The sequence below is a fragment of the Eptesicus fuscus genome, chromosome 5, assembly GCF_027574615.1.
Source record: "Eptesicus fuscus isolate TK198812 chromosome 5, DD_ASM_mEF_20220401, whole genome shotgun sequence".
In the NCBI taxonomy this organism is placed as follows: Eukaryota; Metazoa; Chordata; class Mammalia; order Chiroptera; family Vespertilionidae; genus Eptesicus; species Eptesicus fuscus.
Genome location: NC_072477.1, coordinates 16,911,725 through 16,928,758, shown reverse-complemented (window position 1 = coordinate 16,928,758; position 17,034 = coordinate 16,911,725). Strand labels below are relative to the sequence as shown.

At 42.1% G+C, this 17,034-nt stretch overlaps 1 protein-coding gene across 1 annotated transcript; it reads left to right on the top strand.

Moving 5' to 3' along the window:
• Nucleotides 1-786: 786 nt before the first annotated feature.
• LOC129148939 (thyrotropin receptor-like) lies at nucleotides 787-12,131 on the top strand. Its single transcript, XM_054715400.1, has 4 exons — nucleotides 787-943; nucleotides 978-1,011; nucleotides 8,284-8,472; nucleotides 10,727-12,131. The coding sequence occupies exons 1-4, from the start codon at nucleotides 787-789 to the stop codon at nucleotides 12,129-12,131; spliced, it is 1,785 nt and encodes a 594-aa protein (XP_054571375.1).
• Nucleotides 12,132-17,034: the final 4,903 nt, after the last annotated feature.

Genomic DNA, 17,034 nt, shown 5'->3' with positions numbered 1-17,034 from the left:
CTTTTTTTATTTTCTAGCATCATAAAATTGGGTGACCTTCTTGCCTTGTATGTAACCCTATAGGCCTCCCCTCTCTCTAAATTCAAGTCCTGTTAGTTTCATCGGACACTTAACTTGAGATGGTTCCCATGACCTAGACAATTAGACTTCAAAGTGTCTGCCAGGCTAGGCTCCGCTGCATGCTGTTTTGTGAGTAAATACTTGCTAGCGACAGATTCTCATGAAGCTTAGTGCCCATCACGTAATGAACTCTGTGCAAAGTGCCAGAGTCAATGAGAGGGAGGCCCTCCAGCTTGTAGGTTTCCATCCACGTGGCTACATTCACAAATTCAAAATCCCTTAACTGCTTATAGCTACTGTCCTTTGTTTTATTCTGAAAACAAAATTTAATTACATTTTGAAGATATTATTTCATAAAAGAAGGTACACTAATAAATTCTAGATTCAAAGTGGTCCAAAAATTTAGATGAATGAGAAAAAAATACAGCTTCAGATAATTTAAAATGATCCTGCCCTATTGAATTGTAGGATTTCTACAGCTGAGGCTCTTCCTCCATCAATTCCAGAGTTGGCAGACTCTGTAGAGTGGCTCAGTTCTCAGCAAGTATTTGTTCTAAGCTCTGCAGTCTTATGTGTTAAATGAAGTAATTAAAAGTTGAAGATGACGGCATGTAGTCCAGGGCCCGTTTCCCGGAGCAGCTCCCTATTGCTGGAGAGGGAGAGAACTGCCCCGGATCCTTTCTGGATTAATTTGTTCGAAAAGGAAATAACAGAAAAATACTCAACATGCAAAAGTCTTGTGAAGAAAATGAAGGAGAACCACAGAACATGCCAACGACCCAGGAAGACCACCCTTCAGAAGAGGTACCACAGGAGGCAGAAGGCTTAGGGGAAAAAATAAGAGTAAGAAACAAGTTGGTGGTGATGCATTTGAAGCAAAGACATTCACAGAATGGTGATGCATTTGAAGCAAAGACATTCACAGAACAATCCTTATCCTGAGTGCTTTAAGCCTTATCTCTCTCTCTCTCTCTCTCTCTCTCTCTCTCTCTCTCTCTCTCGCTCTCTCTCTCTCTCTCTCTTTGTAGGATAGTAAAATCTAGCCCCTGCTTTCTTTCTGTTCACATTTTCTGAGGTAACTTTTACCTTCGTTTTACTTTTAATCATCTGGTGGAATTTTGTTTTAGGTAGTTTCCTTGTTGCCAGCGTTTTGTATTTTGACTCATTCTCCAGGTCTGTTTTTCAATTGGGAAATTTCACCCAAATGCATAAAAATATGTCTATTCCAGAGTGCCCTTGGTGGTCCCTCGGATCTGTCTCTTGCTTCAACAGTATTTGAATGGAACAAACCAAGGGACGCCAACCCAGCCTTCGACCACCCACTAACCTCTTCTCCAGTCACCACCTTGGGAACCACCTCAGCCATTCTCAGCCTCTGAGACCAGGCAACACCATTTTTTGTTTTTTGTTTTTCTACCTTAACTCCTTATTGTTGAATAACCATGAGCTCCCAAATTCGTCAGAATCATTCCCCAAGGTGGAGGCTGCCGTCAACAGCCTGGTCACCCAGCATCTGTGGGCCTCCTGCACCTACCTCTCCCTGGGCTTCTATTTCCACCATGACGATGCAGCTCTGGAGGGCCTGGGCCATTTCTTCCACAGGTTGGTGGAGCAGAAGCGCGAGGGAGCCAAGCTTCTCTTAAAGATGCAAAACCAGCTCGGTGGCCGCATTCTCTTCCAAGCCTTCCCAGGATGAGTAGGGTAAAACCCAGGACACCATGGAAGCTCCATGGTCATGGAGAAGAACCTGAACTAGGCCCCTGTGGGTCTGCATGCCCTGTGTTCTGCCCATGCAGACGCCCATCTCAGCAGCTTCCTGGAGAACCACTTCCTGGATGAGCAGGTGAAACTCATCAAGAAGAGGGGCGTCACCTGATTCACCTCCACAGGTTGGGCTGGGCGAGCGTCTCTTCAAAGGCTCACCCTCAAGCACGACGAGGAGCCTTTAGAGTCCAGAGCCTTTGAGGGACCCCTCCGTTTCTCCCTGGTGTCTGGTTTTTGCCTCTCCCTGAAATCACTAGTCATTCTTTTAACCACTCTGGAGCCTTCTCCCTTATATTGGGCCAAATGGAAACAATAAAGCTTTTTGCAGCAAATAATAATAATAATAAATAATACAATGTTTATTCCATATTATAAAGTAAAATATAGCAAGTTACAAAGCAGCATGTTTAGTAATAGCTCACATATGTAGGGTAAAAGTTTGTGTGTGTATATATGTGTGGATACATACACACATCAAAAACTTAATTGTGCTTAATGAACAGTTCATTAAACCCATTGATGTGCATTTTATTTTTGCTTATATGTATTTTTAATGAACACATGTCACAGACAGAGTGAAATTTTTTTAATTTCTTTATTGATTAAGGTATTACATATGTGTCCTTATTTCCTCATTTCCCCCCACCTCCCATTCATGCCCCCACCCTCCTGTTGTCTGTGTCCATTGATTAGGCTTATATGCATGCATATAAGTCCTTTGGTTGATCTCTCCCCCTTACTCCCACTGTCCCCTACCTTCCCTGAGGTTTGACGTTCTAATTGATGTTTCTCTGTCTCTGGATCTATTATTTTTTCATCAGTTTATGTTGTTCATTATATTCCACAAATGAGTGAGATCATGTGATATTTATCTTTCTCTGCCTGGCTTATTTCACTTAGCATAATGCTCTCCATCTCCATCCATGTTGTTGCAAATGGTAAGAACTCCTTTTTTACCGCACAGAGTGAAATTTTTTAATAAGTAAGAGAATCAAATAATTTGCAACCAGCTTATAAGGGCAATGGGGGCACCTAAACTCTTGATGAGATAACTATCCTATATAATAAAAGCCTAATATGCAAATCGACCAAACGGCGAAACAACTGGTGGAATGACCAGTTGCTATCATGCACACTGACCACCAGGAGGCAGATGCTCAACACAGGAGCTGCCCCCAGCCTGCAGGCACCAGGCCAGCCAAGGCGGGTACCAGCAGGGGCCCCATCGCCCCACCGGTGGCCCCACAGATTGGCCCTGATCACCAGCCAGGCTTAGGGACCCTACCCATGCATGAATTCTGTGCACTGGGCCTCTAGTTAAAATATAAACCTCAAATCACCTCTGCATATCTTAGCTAGAGTAATAAAACTGGTAATTATTACAGAAAAAAAGTCAAAGATAATGCAGTCAGCATAACCTTTTATTTCCTCTGCCTCCTGAAATCTCCCTAAAAAGATGGAAAAAGAAATTTTAATATACATAAATCCACAAGGACAAAGAGGCAGGTGAGGCACATCAATAGTATAGAGAGCTACAGAAAAGCTAGAGGACAAGGAAGGTGAAACTTGGAGTACTCATAAGAGCATACAGTCAGAGGCAGTTGCCTTGTCCTGCAGAATCTCTGAGGGGGATGAGGTTTAGAGGTAATGGGTGTGGCATGGGCAAGAGTTAGACATGGGACTAAAACAGAAGAATTTATTGAAGGTCTATAACTGGAAATGTTAATCCTCTACCCAAGTCATACAAAATGCCTACAGCAGCCAAATACATCTCCTCTAGGCTGAGATTTGAGGTCTATTTAGTTGAATAACCCTAAAACAAAAAGACCTCTGCATTGATATTTTAGGTCCAACAGCACAATGGCCAGCTCCCTACACAATTGTCCTAAAGCAAAGTCTGCACATGGACAAGCTCCCAATCTGCTTTTCGGTGGCTCACTCTTAAGCATGAATGTGCCACCAACAATCACTAGCCAATGATTGCTTCTAATGAAAGACTGAAACCAAGATAAACAAATGTGGGAGGAAGGAGGGTTCCTCTTCTAAGAAGCTTGAACTTCATTCTGTAGACATCTGAGGAACCATGGGCTTCAAACTAGGGAGCAATATAATGAGATCCAAGTTTTAGAAAGAACATTTTGTTCCAAGTCTGAAAGTGGGATTAGTAGACTTTCTGGGAGACCAGTCAAGAAATTTTTGCAAAATTCAGATGAAATGCAATTCAGACCTAAACTAAGGTGGTAGTAATGAGAACCATGAGACTGTAGACATATAAACAGTTGAGCTGACATCTGATCAGGGGGGTTAGCCCAATTGCATTTTACTGTAAATATTTATGGCAAGGGCAAGAGAGACTCTAAGAGGATACAAGCCCTGGAAGAGAGTGGACAGAATTTAGGAAATAAAGAAATACCAGTAGGCTTGGAGGGAAGAATCATTCCACTGGGCTACTTTGAGTGGAAGGCTGTGCTACGTCTGTTGGGAAGCATACAGGAGCTCCTACCTTCCTTTCTGATAACCCAGACTGTCTGATTAAAACTGCAGATCTCACCCAGCTGGCATGGCTCAGTGGTTGAGCATCAACCCATGAACCAGGAAGTCATGGTTTGATTCCAGGTCAGGGCCCTTTGCCAGGGTTGTGGGCTCAATCCCCAGTGTGGGCATGCAGGAGGAAGCCAATCAGATTCTCTCTCATCATTGATGTTTCTATTCCTCTCTCTGAAATCAATAAAAACATATTTAAAACAAAACAAACAAAAAAAAAAAAACACCTGCAGATCTCTGCAAGGGAAGTTAAATTCAAAAAGAGGGGAAACGCAATTGTTCCCTTTACCTGACTCTGTAAGTGCCAAAGCAGCAGGAGCAGAGCAGCCTGGGTCAGCAGAGGACAGCACCTCAGGAGCACTTTTGCAGCAACAGGCGTAATGGATATGTAGGGCTACATCAAGTAGCTCATGCCAATGGGGAGGAACATGGCTTCAGACAGGTTCCAATTAGGGCTGTAAGTGGCCTTAGGCCCCTGAGATGAGGTTGGAGAGGAAGGCAAGGGCCAGATCTACAGGACCTTAAGGGGCACCGTAGGAAGAGTAGATGTTATTTGTGGTATAACGGGAAGTCACTGCAAGTTTCTGAGCAGGAATGTGAACTTTCTCACTTGATATGTTATGACTATTCCAGCTGCTGTGTGGAGAATGGATTGGGAAAGATTAAGGGTGGATCAGAAAGCTATTGCAGCAAGAAATGATGTTAATTTAAATTAGTGAGCTTACATTGGAGATGCAAATACATGGATTCAAGAGTCTTTTGGAGTTCAAATCTACAGGTCTTTTGCCAATTAAGTAGAGAAGAAGTAGGATGGGATGAGGGTGAGGAAATCAAAAGTTGGAGATAGACCTGGTAAGTTGGAGATGACTGTGAGGTATTCAGGTCAGACAAGCAGTTGGATATGCAAGTCAATATCTTGGCTAGGGCTATATTTGCTGGGTTCCTTGTTTCTCCCTTGAGCCCAACAAACTAAATTGAGGCAAGGATGGAATTAGCATTCATTGAACACTCCTATATGCCAAGGACCCAGTACATTACAGTTGCTCCTGTCATAAGGTTTATACACATTTTCCTTACCTGCGTTTTCCGTGCCTTCCCAGGCATCCTCACTGGGACCCAACTAGAGGCACCTGGGATACACTCATTGCAGACACTCAGACCACAAAATCAATTCCTCCCTCCCAGATTCCAAAACGAGTCTCTCGAGGGTTGCTGTGCCTGGATCTGTGTTCAAAGATTTCAGAGATCTGAGGATAAAGGATAAAGAAAAGAAGAAAAGAAAAGAAAAAGAAAAAGAAAAAGAAAAAGAAAAAGAAAAAGAAAAAGAAAAAGAAAAAGAAAAAAAGGCTAGAGAAAAGTTTGTAGGACATGGAATCTTAGGACTCTAAACCCAAATGACAGTTATGGCTCTACCCTTGTTTTTCTGAGTCTTTGGACACAACATGCCTTGTTTCTTTGTCTTAACTTCAGTATCCACCTGTTTCATAAAAATGCTGAGAATTCAAGATGAGACTCCGAATGATCTAGAGCATTTTAAATAATGCAGACCCCTGGGCCATGCCATCAGAGATTATAGTTCCGTTGGCCTGGGGTAGCTCAGGCGTCTGTACTGCGGGTGCTTCTGACACTGGTCCACGGTGGGGGCTGAACTTGGAACACTGATTTGCAGATCAGTGAGTTACCAGTTTTCACCAAATATCTGCCTCAGTGACATCCCTGCCACTTAGACCACTATGGCAGTTCCAAAATTAGGCATCAAATTCTTTGATACTCCTCCCATTGAAGGACGGGCTCTGTGTCCCCTGGCCTTGAATCTACCAGTTGTCAGAACGCTCTCTCCAGATGCTCCCTCTCAGAAGCTGGCCACCATGATGTGAGAAACCCAAGCCACATGGAGAGGCCACAGCATCATCCCAGCTGAGCTCAGCTTTGAATCGTCCCAGTGCTGACACAGAGCATGCAGGTGACGGAGCCTGCGACCCTCAGCCAATGGGGTCGCCAGCCATCAAGTCTTCCCAACTGAGCACCAGACATCACGGAGCAGAGACAAATCTATCTTGGCATGCCCTGCTCAAATCCCTGACGCACAAAAACTACTCTTAGAATAAAAGGATTGTTGTTTGATGCCACTTCGTTTTGGGGATGTTTTGTCACGCAGTAACTGGAGTAGTTCTGAAAGTGTTTTCTCAAGAAATATTAATACAGAGAACAAACTGACAGTTGTCAGAGGGGAGGGGGGGTTGGAGGCTGAGTGAAAAGGCGAAGGGGTTATTAAGTACAAAGTGGTAGTTACAGAATAGTCATAGAGATTACAGCATAGGGAATATAGCCAATAATATCATGATAACTATGTGTGGGGCCAGGTGGGTGCTTGAAACATCGGGGGGCCACTCTGTAAAGTACATGATTTTCTAACTACTCTGCTGTACATCTGCAACTAATGCAGAATGATAGTGAGTGTAAACTGTAATTGAAACATAAAAAAGAAAAGAAAAATTTTAACAATCTAATAAAATACAAACACACTGCTTGGAAGGATAAACTCTTTGAAATGAACACGCACAGTCTGTGTATCCAACACTGACAAAAAGCATCACTGGATAATGAGACACCTAAGTTGCTACCAGAAAACTAGAGGCAGAATGATGGCTACACCTTGGAGGTAGCATGACCAAAAGAAAGACACGCATCAGAAGGACAGTTAGGCCAGAGAGCAAGGTCCAGCTGCACTTACTTCACAATTGTGTTTATAAGGCTGGCTCCCAAATCCCTCAACTCTCCCATTACCTGAAAAGTTATTTGATTATGCCAGTTTTTTCCCAAATGTACTTCCTTAATGTTAAAAATTTCCTGGGACTCAGACAATAACAAGCACCACGGGTAATTCTTACTACCAGGCGAGATTTGGGAAATACTGGATGCTAGAATTTTTAAATTAAATACAAAACAAAATAGTAAATGTGGCACCCTTCTCTGAGAATCACAGTTGTGGTGAGAATGGGATAAATGCATGAGCTTCGTGTTTATGAAAACTGAGCAGTAGGTTCTTGCAGCCTTGAACCCTGAGGATGTAAACCCCAGCAAAGTCCAGTTACAATGATGTGGAGGGAGAAGTTGTAAATATTGGAATTCACTTGCTAATCAGACACTACAATTATATTAAATATCTTACAATGTAATTGTAAAAAAAAAAAGATAAAAGAGCCCTGCCCAGTGGCTCAGTTGATTGGAGCATTGTCCCAGACACCAAAGGTGGCAGGTTTGATTCCTGGTCAGGGCACATGCCTAGGTTGTGGGTTTGATCCCCAGTTGGAGTGTGTACAGGAGGCAACCATAATGTTTCTTTCTCTCTCTCTCTCTCTCATCTCCTGAGTTCACCATGCAACTGGTTTGACTCCCAGGTTCTGCATCTTCAGGAGTTTTTCATGATACTGGTGTTGATCCGTATCATTGAGCAGTTCATTAAACCCAAAACCCCATTCCCCACAGAGACTGAGAGCAATTTCGGCCGCTTTAAGCCTGTTCAAATATATTTCTCTTGCCTCCTGAAACCCTTTAGTAGCTATAGGTATGATTTCCAGAGTAGAATTGATGTCTGTCTCTGACTCTAAGAGTTTGTATGTATTGCAATGGATAAAATAAAATGTCTGCTAAATGGTTATTGTATTGATGGATACCAGAGGTCCAAGCAATAAAAATGGGAGAACCTTGTCACCTATCACTTAGAAGCCTAATATCCTTTCTTAGACCAGTGATTGTATATAAAGAACTCAGAGTGTATATTCGGTAGCAGAAAGGAGCCTGTGATTTCTACATTAATTTTGGGCTTCTTTGACTTTCTGGCCAACAGTTAGAGGCTCTGGGTGCTCACCACCTCTCTGTATTACTCTGTTTTCTCCTCCCCACCACCACCAGGGACGTCTCTTATACCAGTGTTACTGCCCTGCCTTCCAAAGGCCTGGAGCACCTCAAGGAGCTGATAGCAAGAAATACTTGGACCCTAAAGAAACTTCCAATTTCCTTGAGTTTCCTCCACCTCACACGGGCTGACCTTTCTTATCCGAGCCACTGCTGTGCTTTTAAGAATCAGAAGAAAATCAGAGGGTAAGTGGCAGGTGTCTGGAATAAGCAACAAAAGGCCATGGGAAAAGTTGTATTAATTTCTGGGTCCGGGGAAGAAGCTTTGTGGTTTGAAAACCATGTGGAAAGAACTGGAAGTATCCACAAGAAACATGAAATCCATGGGACACAATGACTTAGACTCAACGTGGCTACAGATGAGAAATAAGGCCAAGGTCAATGGAACACGCAGGGGAGGGGACGGGACTAGGAGATGACATAGGAGAGAGAGGAATGACCAAATCATGTAGAAATCTTATCAAGATTATATTGCACAGCCTCCAGATGCAACATGCATTAGATGCCACAATTCTGAGGACAAACTTAGAAACACAAGCAATTGTGTTACCTGGTCAATTCGGGCTTTGCAAAGGTCACAGCTTACTGGTTACATATGTGGGCACTTTGCACTTTGGAATCAGCTGGGTTTGTACCCCATCTCTGCCACTTCCTAACTGTGTTATCTCAGCCTACTTACTTAACTTCCCTGAGCCTCTGTGAATGGAGATCATAATGCTATCACTCATAAAGGTTTTGAGAAGATTACATGAGAAACTTAATAGAAAACACCTATCACAATAACCTGGAATATTATAAGCTCTCTATGTGTATTATTTTATGATCAGGCTGCAAAGGAGGGATGGTCTTTTTTTTTTTTTAATTGATTTCAGGGAAGAAGAGAGAGGGAGAGAGAAATAGAAATAGAAATATCACTGATGAGAGACAATCATTGATCAGCTGCTTGCTGCATGTCTCCCACTGGGGATTGAGCCCGAAACCCAGGCATGTGCCCTGATTGGTAATCAAACCTGGTTCATAGGTTGACACTAACCACGAAGAAACACCGGCTGGGAGAGGGATGGTCTTTTTCTCTCCATGCTTTCTCTGAATCTTGTCCTCACCTACACTTTTACTCTGCATTATTTCCCCCTTCATGACTCATGCAATCCCATTTTCCTAACACTGCTGTCATTTATTAGTATAGTGTGTTCTCTGTCTCTAAATATCTATTGGTTGACATTCTGCATTCATACTTGCATTGGGAAATAATTTGGGATCTAGGAGTGGGCAGAAGCAAATGGGAAAGTTGAGCAGCTGTGCAAAGGTCAATGGCGGGCATAACATCTACAGAAAACTAGGAGTGGGGCATGGGGATGCTGATAGCAGGCTCTATACTGTTGCCTTGTGGCCCAGAGTAGGAAAGGACCAGGGATGGGTGGGAGGCTAATGAACTGCATAAGGGCAGCTTTCCTGTTAACCTCCAAACAGGTTGGAATAGGCAGCCCATTGGCATTTTAACCCAATAGGTGAGTCAGCATCTGCTCAGCAAGTTAAAAAATCTCTTTTGATGTCAGTCTGATAGGCTAACAATAAACTAAGTCTTACTCCCACGAGCATGCCTGCATGATACTGTCCATTTATTCATTTGTTCAATGAATAGGACAGACAAAAATATTTTATTTACATTCCAGTAGGGGAAGTCAGAAAATAAACAAGCAAACAAGTAAGATAGCTGATAATGCTATGAAGGAAATAAACACAAGGGTAGGAAAATTTATCTAAGGTCAGGACAGCCCAGCCATCGTGGCTCAGTGGTTGAGCATTGACCTAGGAACCAGGAGGTCAGGTTCTATGCTCTCATCATTGATGTTTCTATCTCTCTCCCTCTCCCTTCCTCTCTGAAATCAATAAAAAATATTTTTTAAAAAATCAATAAATACAAATAAAGAGATCAGAGACAAAAGGACAGTTGAGTTTAAAAATGAATAATGAGTAGAAGCAGTCATGAGTTTTTCAGGCAAAGGGAACCTGGTGTTCTAAAGCTCTGAATAGGAATAATAACAATAACAAACACATATACAGCACCAACCATGTTCCAGGTGCTGTATAAGAGCTTTAAAAAGATATGAAATGGGTAATTTCATGATTCTGTTTTTAAAAGTTGATAAGCCAAGTTTCATATACCTGCCCAAGGTGAAACAGCTAGTAAATAGTGAAGCCAGGTCCTGACCTAGGCAGACTGGCTCCAGCATCCATGCTTTCTCTCTCACTACTGGTCTTGAACTGGTTGCAGAGGAGAAATAAGGGCCAGAATCACTGGAGCATAGTTTTGGAAGGGTAATAGGAAATGACGTAGGAAAGATGGACCCAACCAGGTCATGTAGAATCTTTTTGCTACATGTTGTGGGGCCCATTAGTGGTTTTCAGCAAGCTCTGACTTATTTCTGTTGCCTTGCAGAATCCTTGACTCCTTAATGTGTAATGACAGCAGTATTCGGAGCCTGCGGCAGAGAAGGTCTGTGAATGCTTTGAATGGCCCCTTCTACCAGGAATATGAAGAGGATCCAGGTGACCACAGTGCTGGGTACAGGGAAAACAAGTTCCAGGATACCCACTCTCATTATTATGTCTTCTTTGAAGAGCAAGAAGATGAGATCATTGGGTTTGGCCAGAAGCTCAAAAACCCACAGGAAGAGACACTACAGGCCTTTGATAACCATTATGACTACATAGTGTGTGGGGGCAATGAAGACATGGTGTGTACCCCCAAGTCAGATGATTTCAACCCCTGTGAAGACATAATGGGCTACAAATTCCTGAGAATCGTGGTGTGGTTTGTTAGTCTGCTGGCTCTCTTGGGCAATGTCTTCGTCCTGGTCATCCTCCTCACCAGCCACTACAAACTGACCGTCCCGCGCTTTCTCATGTGCAACTTGGCCTTTGCAGATTTCTGCATGGGGATGTACCTACTCCTCATTGCCTCCGTAGACCTCTACACTCATTCTGAGTACTACAACCACGCCATCGACTGGCAGACAGGCCCCGGCTGCAACACGGCTGGTTTCTTCACCGTCTTTGCTAGTGAGTTGTCAGTGTATACACTGACGGTCATCACCCTGGAGCGCTGGTATGCCATCACCTTCGCCATGCGCCTGGACCGAAAAATCCGACTCCGGCATGCATATGCCATCATGGTTGGGGGCTGGGTTTGCTGCTTCCTGCTCGCCCTGCTCCCTTTGGTGGGAATAAGCAGCTATGCCAAAGTTAGCATCTGCCTGCCCATGGACACCGAGACCCCTCTTGCCCTGGCATATATTATCCTTGTCCTGTTGCTCAACATAGTTGCCTTTATCATCGTTTGCTTCTGTTACGTGAAGATCTACATCACAGTCCGAAATCCCCAGTACAACCCAGGGGACAAAGACACCAAAATTGCCAAAAGGATGGCTGTCTTGATCTTCACTGACTTTATGTGCATGGCCCCCATCTCATTTTATGCTCTGTCAGCTCTTATGAACAAGCCTCTTATCACAGTTACCAACTCCAAAATCTTACTGGTTCTCTTTTATCCACTTAACTCATGTGCCAATCCATTCCTCTATGCCATTTTCACCAAGACCTTCCAGCGGGACGTATTTATCCTACTCAGTAAGTGTGGCATCTTTAAACGTCAGGCTCAGGCATACCGGGGCCAGAGGGTTTCTCCAAAGAACAGGACTGATATTCAGGTCCAAAAGATCACCCAAGACACGAGGCAAAGTCTCCCCAACATACAGGAGGACTATGAACTGCTTGAAAAGTCCCATCTAACTGCAAATAAGCAGGGCCAAATCTCAAAAGAGTATAAGCAAACAGTTTTGTAAGCTAACCCTACACTACTCACAGTGGTAGGGGACTTATAAAAGGCTAGTTTCTTGAACATGAATTCTAACCCCTTGACACACACAAGCCAGCTTACCTAACTATTGTGCAGGTGACATTTCATGGGGCAAGAGTTCATCTCCCAAGAGGAGCTAGCATTACTAGTAAACTAATCATCCCCTCTACCCTACCGCAAGAAGGAGGAGAGGCTACCAGTATATTCAAAACCCCAGTGATATACTTTCTGGAAGGCTTGTTTGATGCTAAATGCAGAGATAACATTGTGTAAGATGCTCCACAAACATCAACTCATCCATTTCAACACTGAGCTTCCCACTTTTATACAGCATTTCATACTAAAGATTCAACAAATGGCAAAAGGATGAACTTGGTTGGCAATCGTAAAATCAGCTACATGTTGGCTCAGTCCAACTTCATGTTTCCTGATATAGCCAGAGGGAGTTTGAGTTCCTTGAAAGTGAGAAGTCAAACAGGATATCACACAAGAAATGGCTATTATGAGACATGAAGGAGGGGGAAGGCTTAGCTTTGTTTTTTCAGACTCTGAAACTATTAATCATCTCTTCACCAGGACCTACCTGATGTAACCCAACTGTTATGTGTTGCCCAGAAAAACTGGCAGAATTTTAGCTGATGTGGCCAGGCAAACTAAGAATTGCTCATCTTGGCTAATCTCATAGCCTAAAAGATGTGAATTCAATAAATATTTCTAAGTAGCAACAAGTAGGAATTATGAGCAGAGAACACTAAATCACCCATTGATTAATAAAGCAGGCTGGATACCAGGTTACTGTTGAATCTCAGGCAAATCATTTGGTCTCAGAAGTCTAGAAATGAAGGAGCTTGGTGGCCTCTTCCAGTTTTAAAACTCTATGTACATCCCTTTCCCTTAAAAATGTTTCCATGACAAAGAGAAAGGAAAATATAAGAAAGAAGATTCTGTTTTTCCTATCTTTAGGGCTGCCATCTCTTCTCTTTGGAGCCTAGACATATAACCCAGGAAATATTTTGTTTATTTCATATTTGGTTATGAAACAAATATGTTTGTTTCATTTTTGGTCTGTACTAATAATTCTATTGAATGACCATATTGGGGTGGACCTGAGTCATTCATCTAATTACTAGACCTACAGCTATAATTATCAGGCCAAAATAGCTTGCATTCATAAAATAGAAAAAAAATAGTTTTGCAAATTTTGGTTATTGAGAGATACTATTTCATATGCAAATTCACTTGAAAACATTTAACTTGTCTTCAGGGATTAGTTTCTTTACTTAGCTGTTTCCAACTCACAATACAATACCAAAGCTCCCAAGCAAAGTTTCTTCTCCCAGAAAGTACCAGCTCTTTCCAACCCTGTTGATCACTGGATATGAAATGCTATTCCCCAGCAGTGCTCCCTTACCTAAAATAGTCAAGATCTTCATCTATAGTTGTACTCTCCAAGTTATCTGTCAACACAGCCCCTTAATTTCTTCCCAAGAAGAGATGCATTTGGTTCTCAGTGCTCATGAACCACCCATGAATTAAAACCACACCATGAATTAAAAGGTTTTGCTGTTTTAAGTTTGTGGAGTAGGGTTGGTGGGCCCAATGGGCCCCCAGAGGTGATACACTGATTCACCTGGAATCTCTCCATAGCCATACCCATTTCTGATCATCCCTGTAACTTGGATGTCTTAATAGAAATATCATACACACCTAAAATCATGACTTATCCACCAGTTCACTTGTAACTAGTGAAATTAAACAAATGTGTTACCTTTTGGCGAGTGGTTTCTCACTTGTGACATTTTGAAATATCATATTCTAATAAATAATGTGTTTTATCTTGAGTAGTTGAAATAATACTTTGATAACAGTCCTAGAAAAGTAACTTCAACAGAATTGTTACTAAAATTTGCATTCACAACAGGAAATAAAATTTCTTCCTGGGAAATGACTATGTTGGGTCCTAGAGTATTGATTTTTGTAATTTGTGAACTTCTTTTTAAGGTTACCATTATATGTATTAAAACTAAAAACAGGAAGCCCTAGCCAGGTGGCTCAGTTGGTTGGAGCAATGTCCCAACAATAAAAGTTGTGGGTTTGATTTCCAGTCAGGGCACACACCTAGGTTGTGGGTTTGATCCCCAGTCAGGGCACATATGAGAGGCAACCAATCAATGTTTCTCTCTCACATTGATGTTTCTCTCTCCCCCCGCCTTCCTCTCTCTCTAAAAATCAATAAAAACATATTCTCAAATGAGGATTAAAAACAAACTCTAGATCGATCTATTCTTGTTCTAGAGACAAATTGTAGGGGCGGGGGGTTAGAGAGCAACCAAAGGATTTATATGCATGCATATTAGCATAACCAATGGACACAGACACTGGAGTGGTGGGGGCTTGCCTGGGCTGGGAAAGGATGGGGGAGGGGGTCAATTGGGGGGAAAGGAGACATATGTAAAACTTTAGACAATAAAAAAAAATTTTAAATAATAATAAAATAAAAATTAAAAAAACTAAAAACAGGAAAACAGTTGGTACATTTACTAATAAATCCATATAAATAAACAAATTATCAACTATCAATAACCAGTATAACATCATATCCTGGTTTTAAATGGTCTTTATGTGAAACAACTCATAATATATTATGATACTTTGACAGCAGTGATGGGTAAGGGAAAAAATATGGTAAGTATTAACCCTAGGAATATAAATAGCATACAATGAGGATAATAAATCTATAAGACTTGGTCAGAGTTCACTTTATCTGGTGACTTTCAACTACTTGAAAATAGACTCAAATCAGTGAGGACAAAAGACAAGTTCTTGTCCTAAAGTTTGTATGTTGCTCAAGAGTGACTTCTCAAAATACTCTCAAAGCTGGCATGGCTCAGTGGTTGAATGTCAACCTATGAACCAGGAGGTCACAGTTCGATTCCCGGTCAGGGCACATGCATGGGTTGTGGGCTCAATCCCCAGTATGGGGCGTGCAGGAGGCAGCCGATCAAGGATTCTCTCTCATCATTGATGTTTCTTTCTCTCTCCCTCTCCCTTCCTCTCTGAAATCAATAAAAAATATTTTTTTAAATAAAGAAACTGATCGTTTAAAACTGGGAATGATTGGTATAGATAGAGCTAAGTGCCTGGTCTGGGACAGAGGACAAGGGGCAAGAAACCCAGCCCACTTTTCCATTTCCTGCTTTCACATCACAAAATGAAGCCTGGACATTGACACAGAGACCTCATCACTGCCCCCTGTCAGGGAAAGGTGTGTTGAGGAAGAAGATAGAAAACATCTGTTCACTTTAACCATCCTCAATCTTCATTCATAAATATAAATGAACCACAATTACCAGACATTTGAGGAAAATAAACTACACTCAAAAGTTTCTCAGCAAGGGCCATATTAAATAGATGAGGTAAAGGTTTGAGAAAAACAAGACTAGTATAGTGTCATCAGTGTTCTTTTTTTTCTTTTTTCTTCTTTTTTTTTTTTTTAGCAAATCCCAGGCTTAAATTTCATTACATTCCACCTAAGTTCCCCAGACAGTGGAAAGGCTTCTGGAATGATAGCGGACAAATTTAGATAATGTCAATCTGGATGCCACTGGCAAGTGATTTGTGGATCTGTGGGAATATGGGACTCCTAGGATTTGTTATTAATAACAAAGAGAACCATTTCACTATCTAGGCCCAGATATTTCTCAAAATGCTCCTTAAGCACTCTGACAGAAGAATGAGGGGAAGTAGTAATAGCTTCAACAAATGTTGGAGAAATGAGATACCCTGACCAACTGATGCCACCGTCCAGATGAAAGAGGAGATGGCTGACATCACACCTGTTTTCACCATCTGCAGGCCACTGTGGAGAGAGGGAAAAAGTGAGCACATACCTTTGGCACTCAGAGGTTCTCCCAGACATCCAAGTTGCTACTTGATGTCATTTTAATTAGTGCAGCTGAGCCGCTAGTGGGAGCATTACTTGGAGGAATTAGAGTATTTTCTTCTGCTTCTTTAACTCTTTGACCACCCAGCCTACATGGTACCCGTGAGTTGCCTCCAAACCCAATCACCCTGCAGCCTCACTCTATCTACCACCTGGAAGACCCTCAACTTACACCAACCATTCCATCCTATCTTAATCCCAATATCCTCTCTAACCATTCATGCTATTCTACCCCTCTCTGAATCCTAAAAATGACACGTCTGTGCCCCTCATGCCACCATTAAAAAGGGGAAAGGGGTAGGTGGTGGTTGATGCTGCATCTAGGATATATTCAGAACCTTTTCAAGAATCACCTTCATAGACTGGCAACAGAAACAGTGAGAAGGGCAGAGTATAGTAGCAGGAATGGTTGAATGTCTCAGAGTACAGATGGTAATTATATATGATGAGAAATAAACCATGGCTGATGCATCTTACCATGTATCCCAGATAGCTGAAAAGGAAATGCAGAGGCTAATAATTTCATACTTATATGGGTGCCTCTTGGAGTAATGAGTATTGTCCACCATGTCCAGGGAAGGATTCGTTAACTTTTGCTATGTTAATAACAACCACAACAAAAATCAATGGTTCAAGGAAATGTCCAGAAGCATCTAATCCACCTACTTGCTTTAAGATTTCTGTTAAATCCTCACCTGAGGATATGTTTATTGATTTTTAGAGAGGAAGGGGGAAGAGAGAAAGGAAGAGAGAGAGAGAAACATCCATTAGTTCTCTTGTATGCATCCCAACCAGGGACCAAACCTGCAACCTAGGTATGTGCCATGACCAGAAATTGAACCCAGGACCTTTCAATATACTGTACTATGCTCCAACTGAGCCACACCAGCCAGGATTTAGGTTTTATTGAATGAACCTTCTCAAACATGCTAAGGCAATCCTCAGC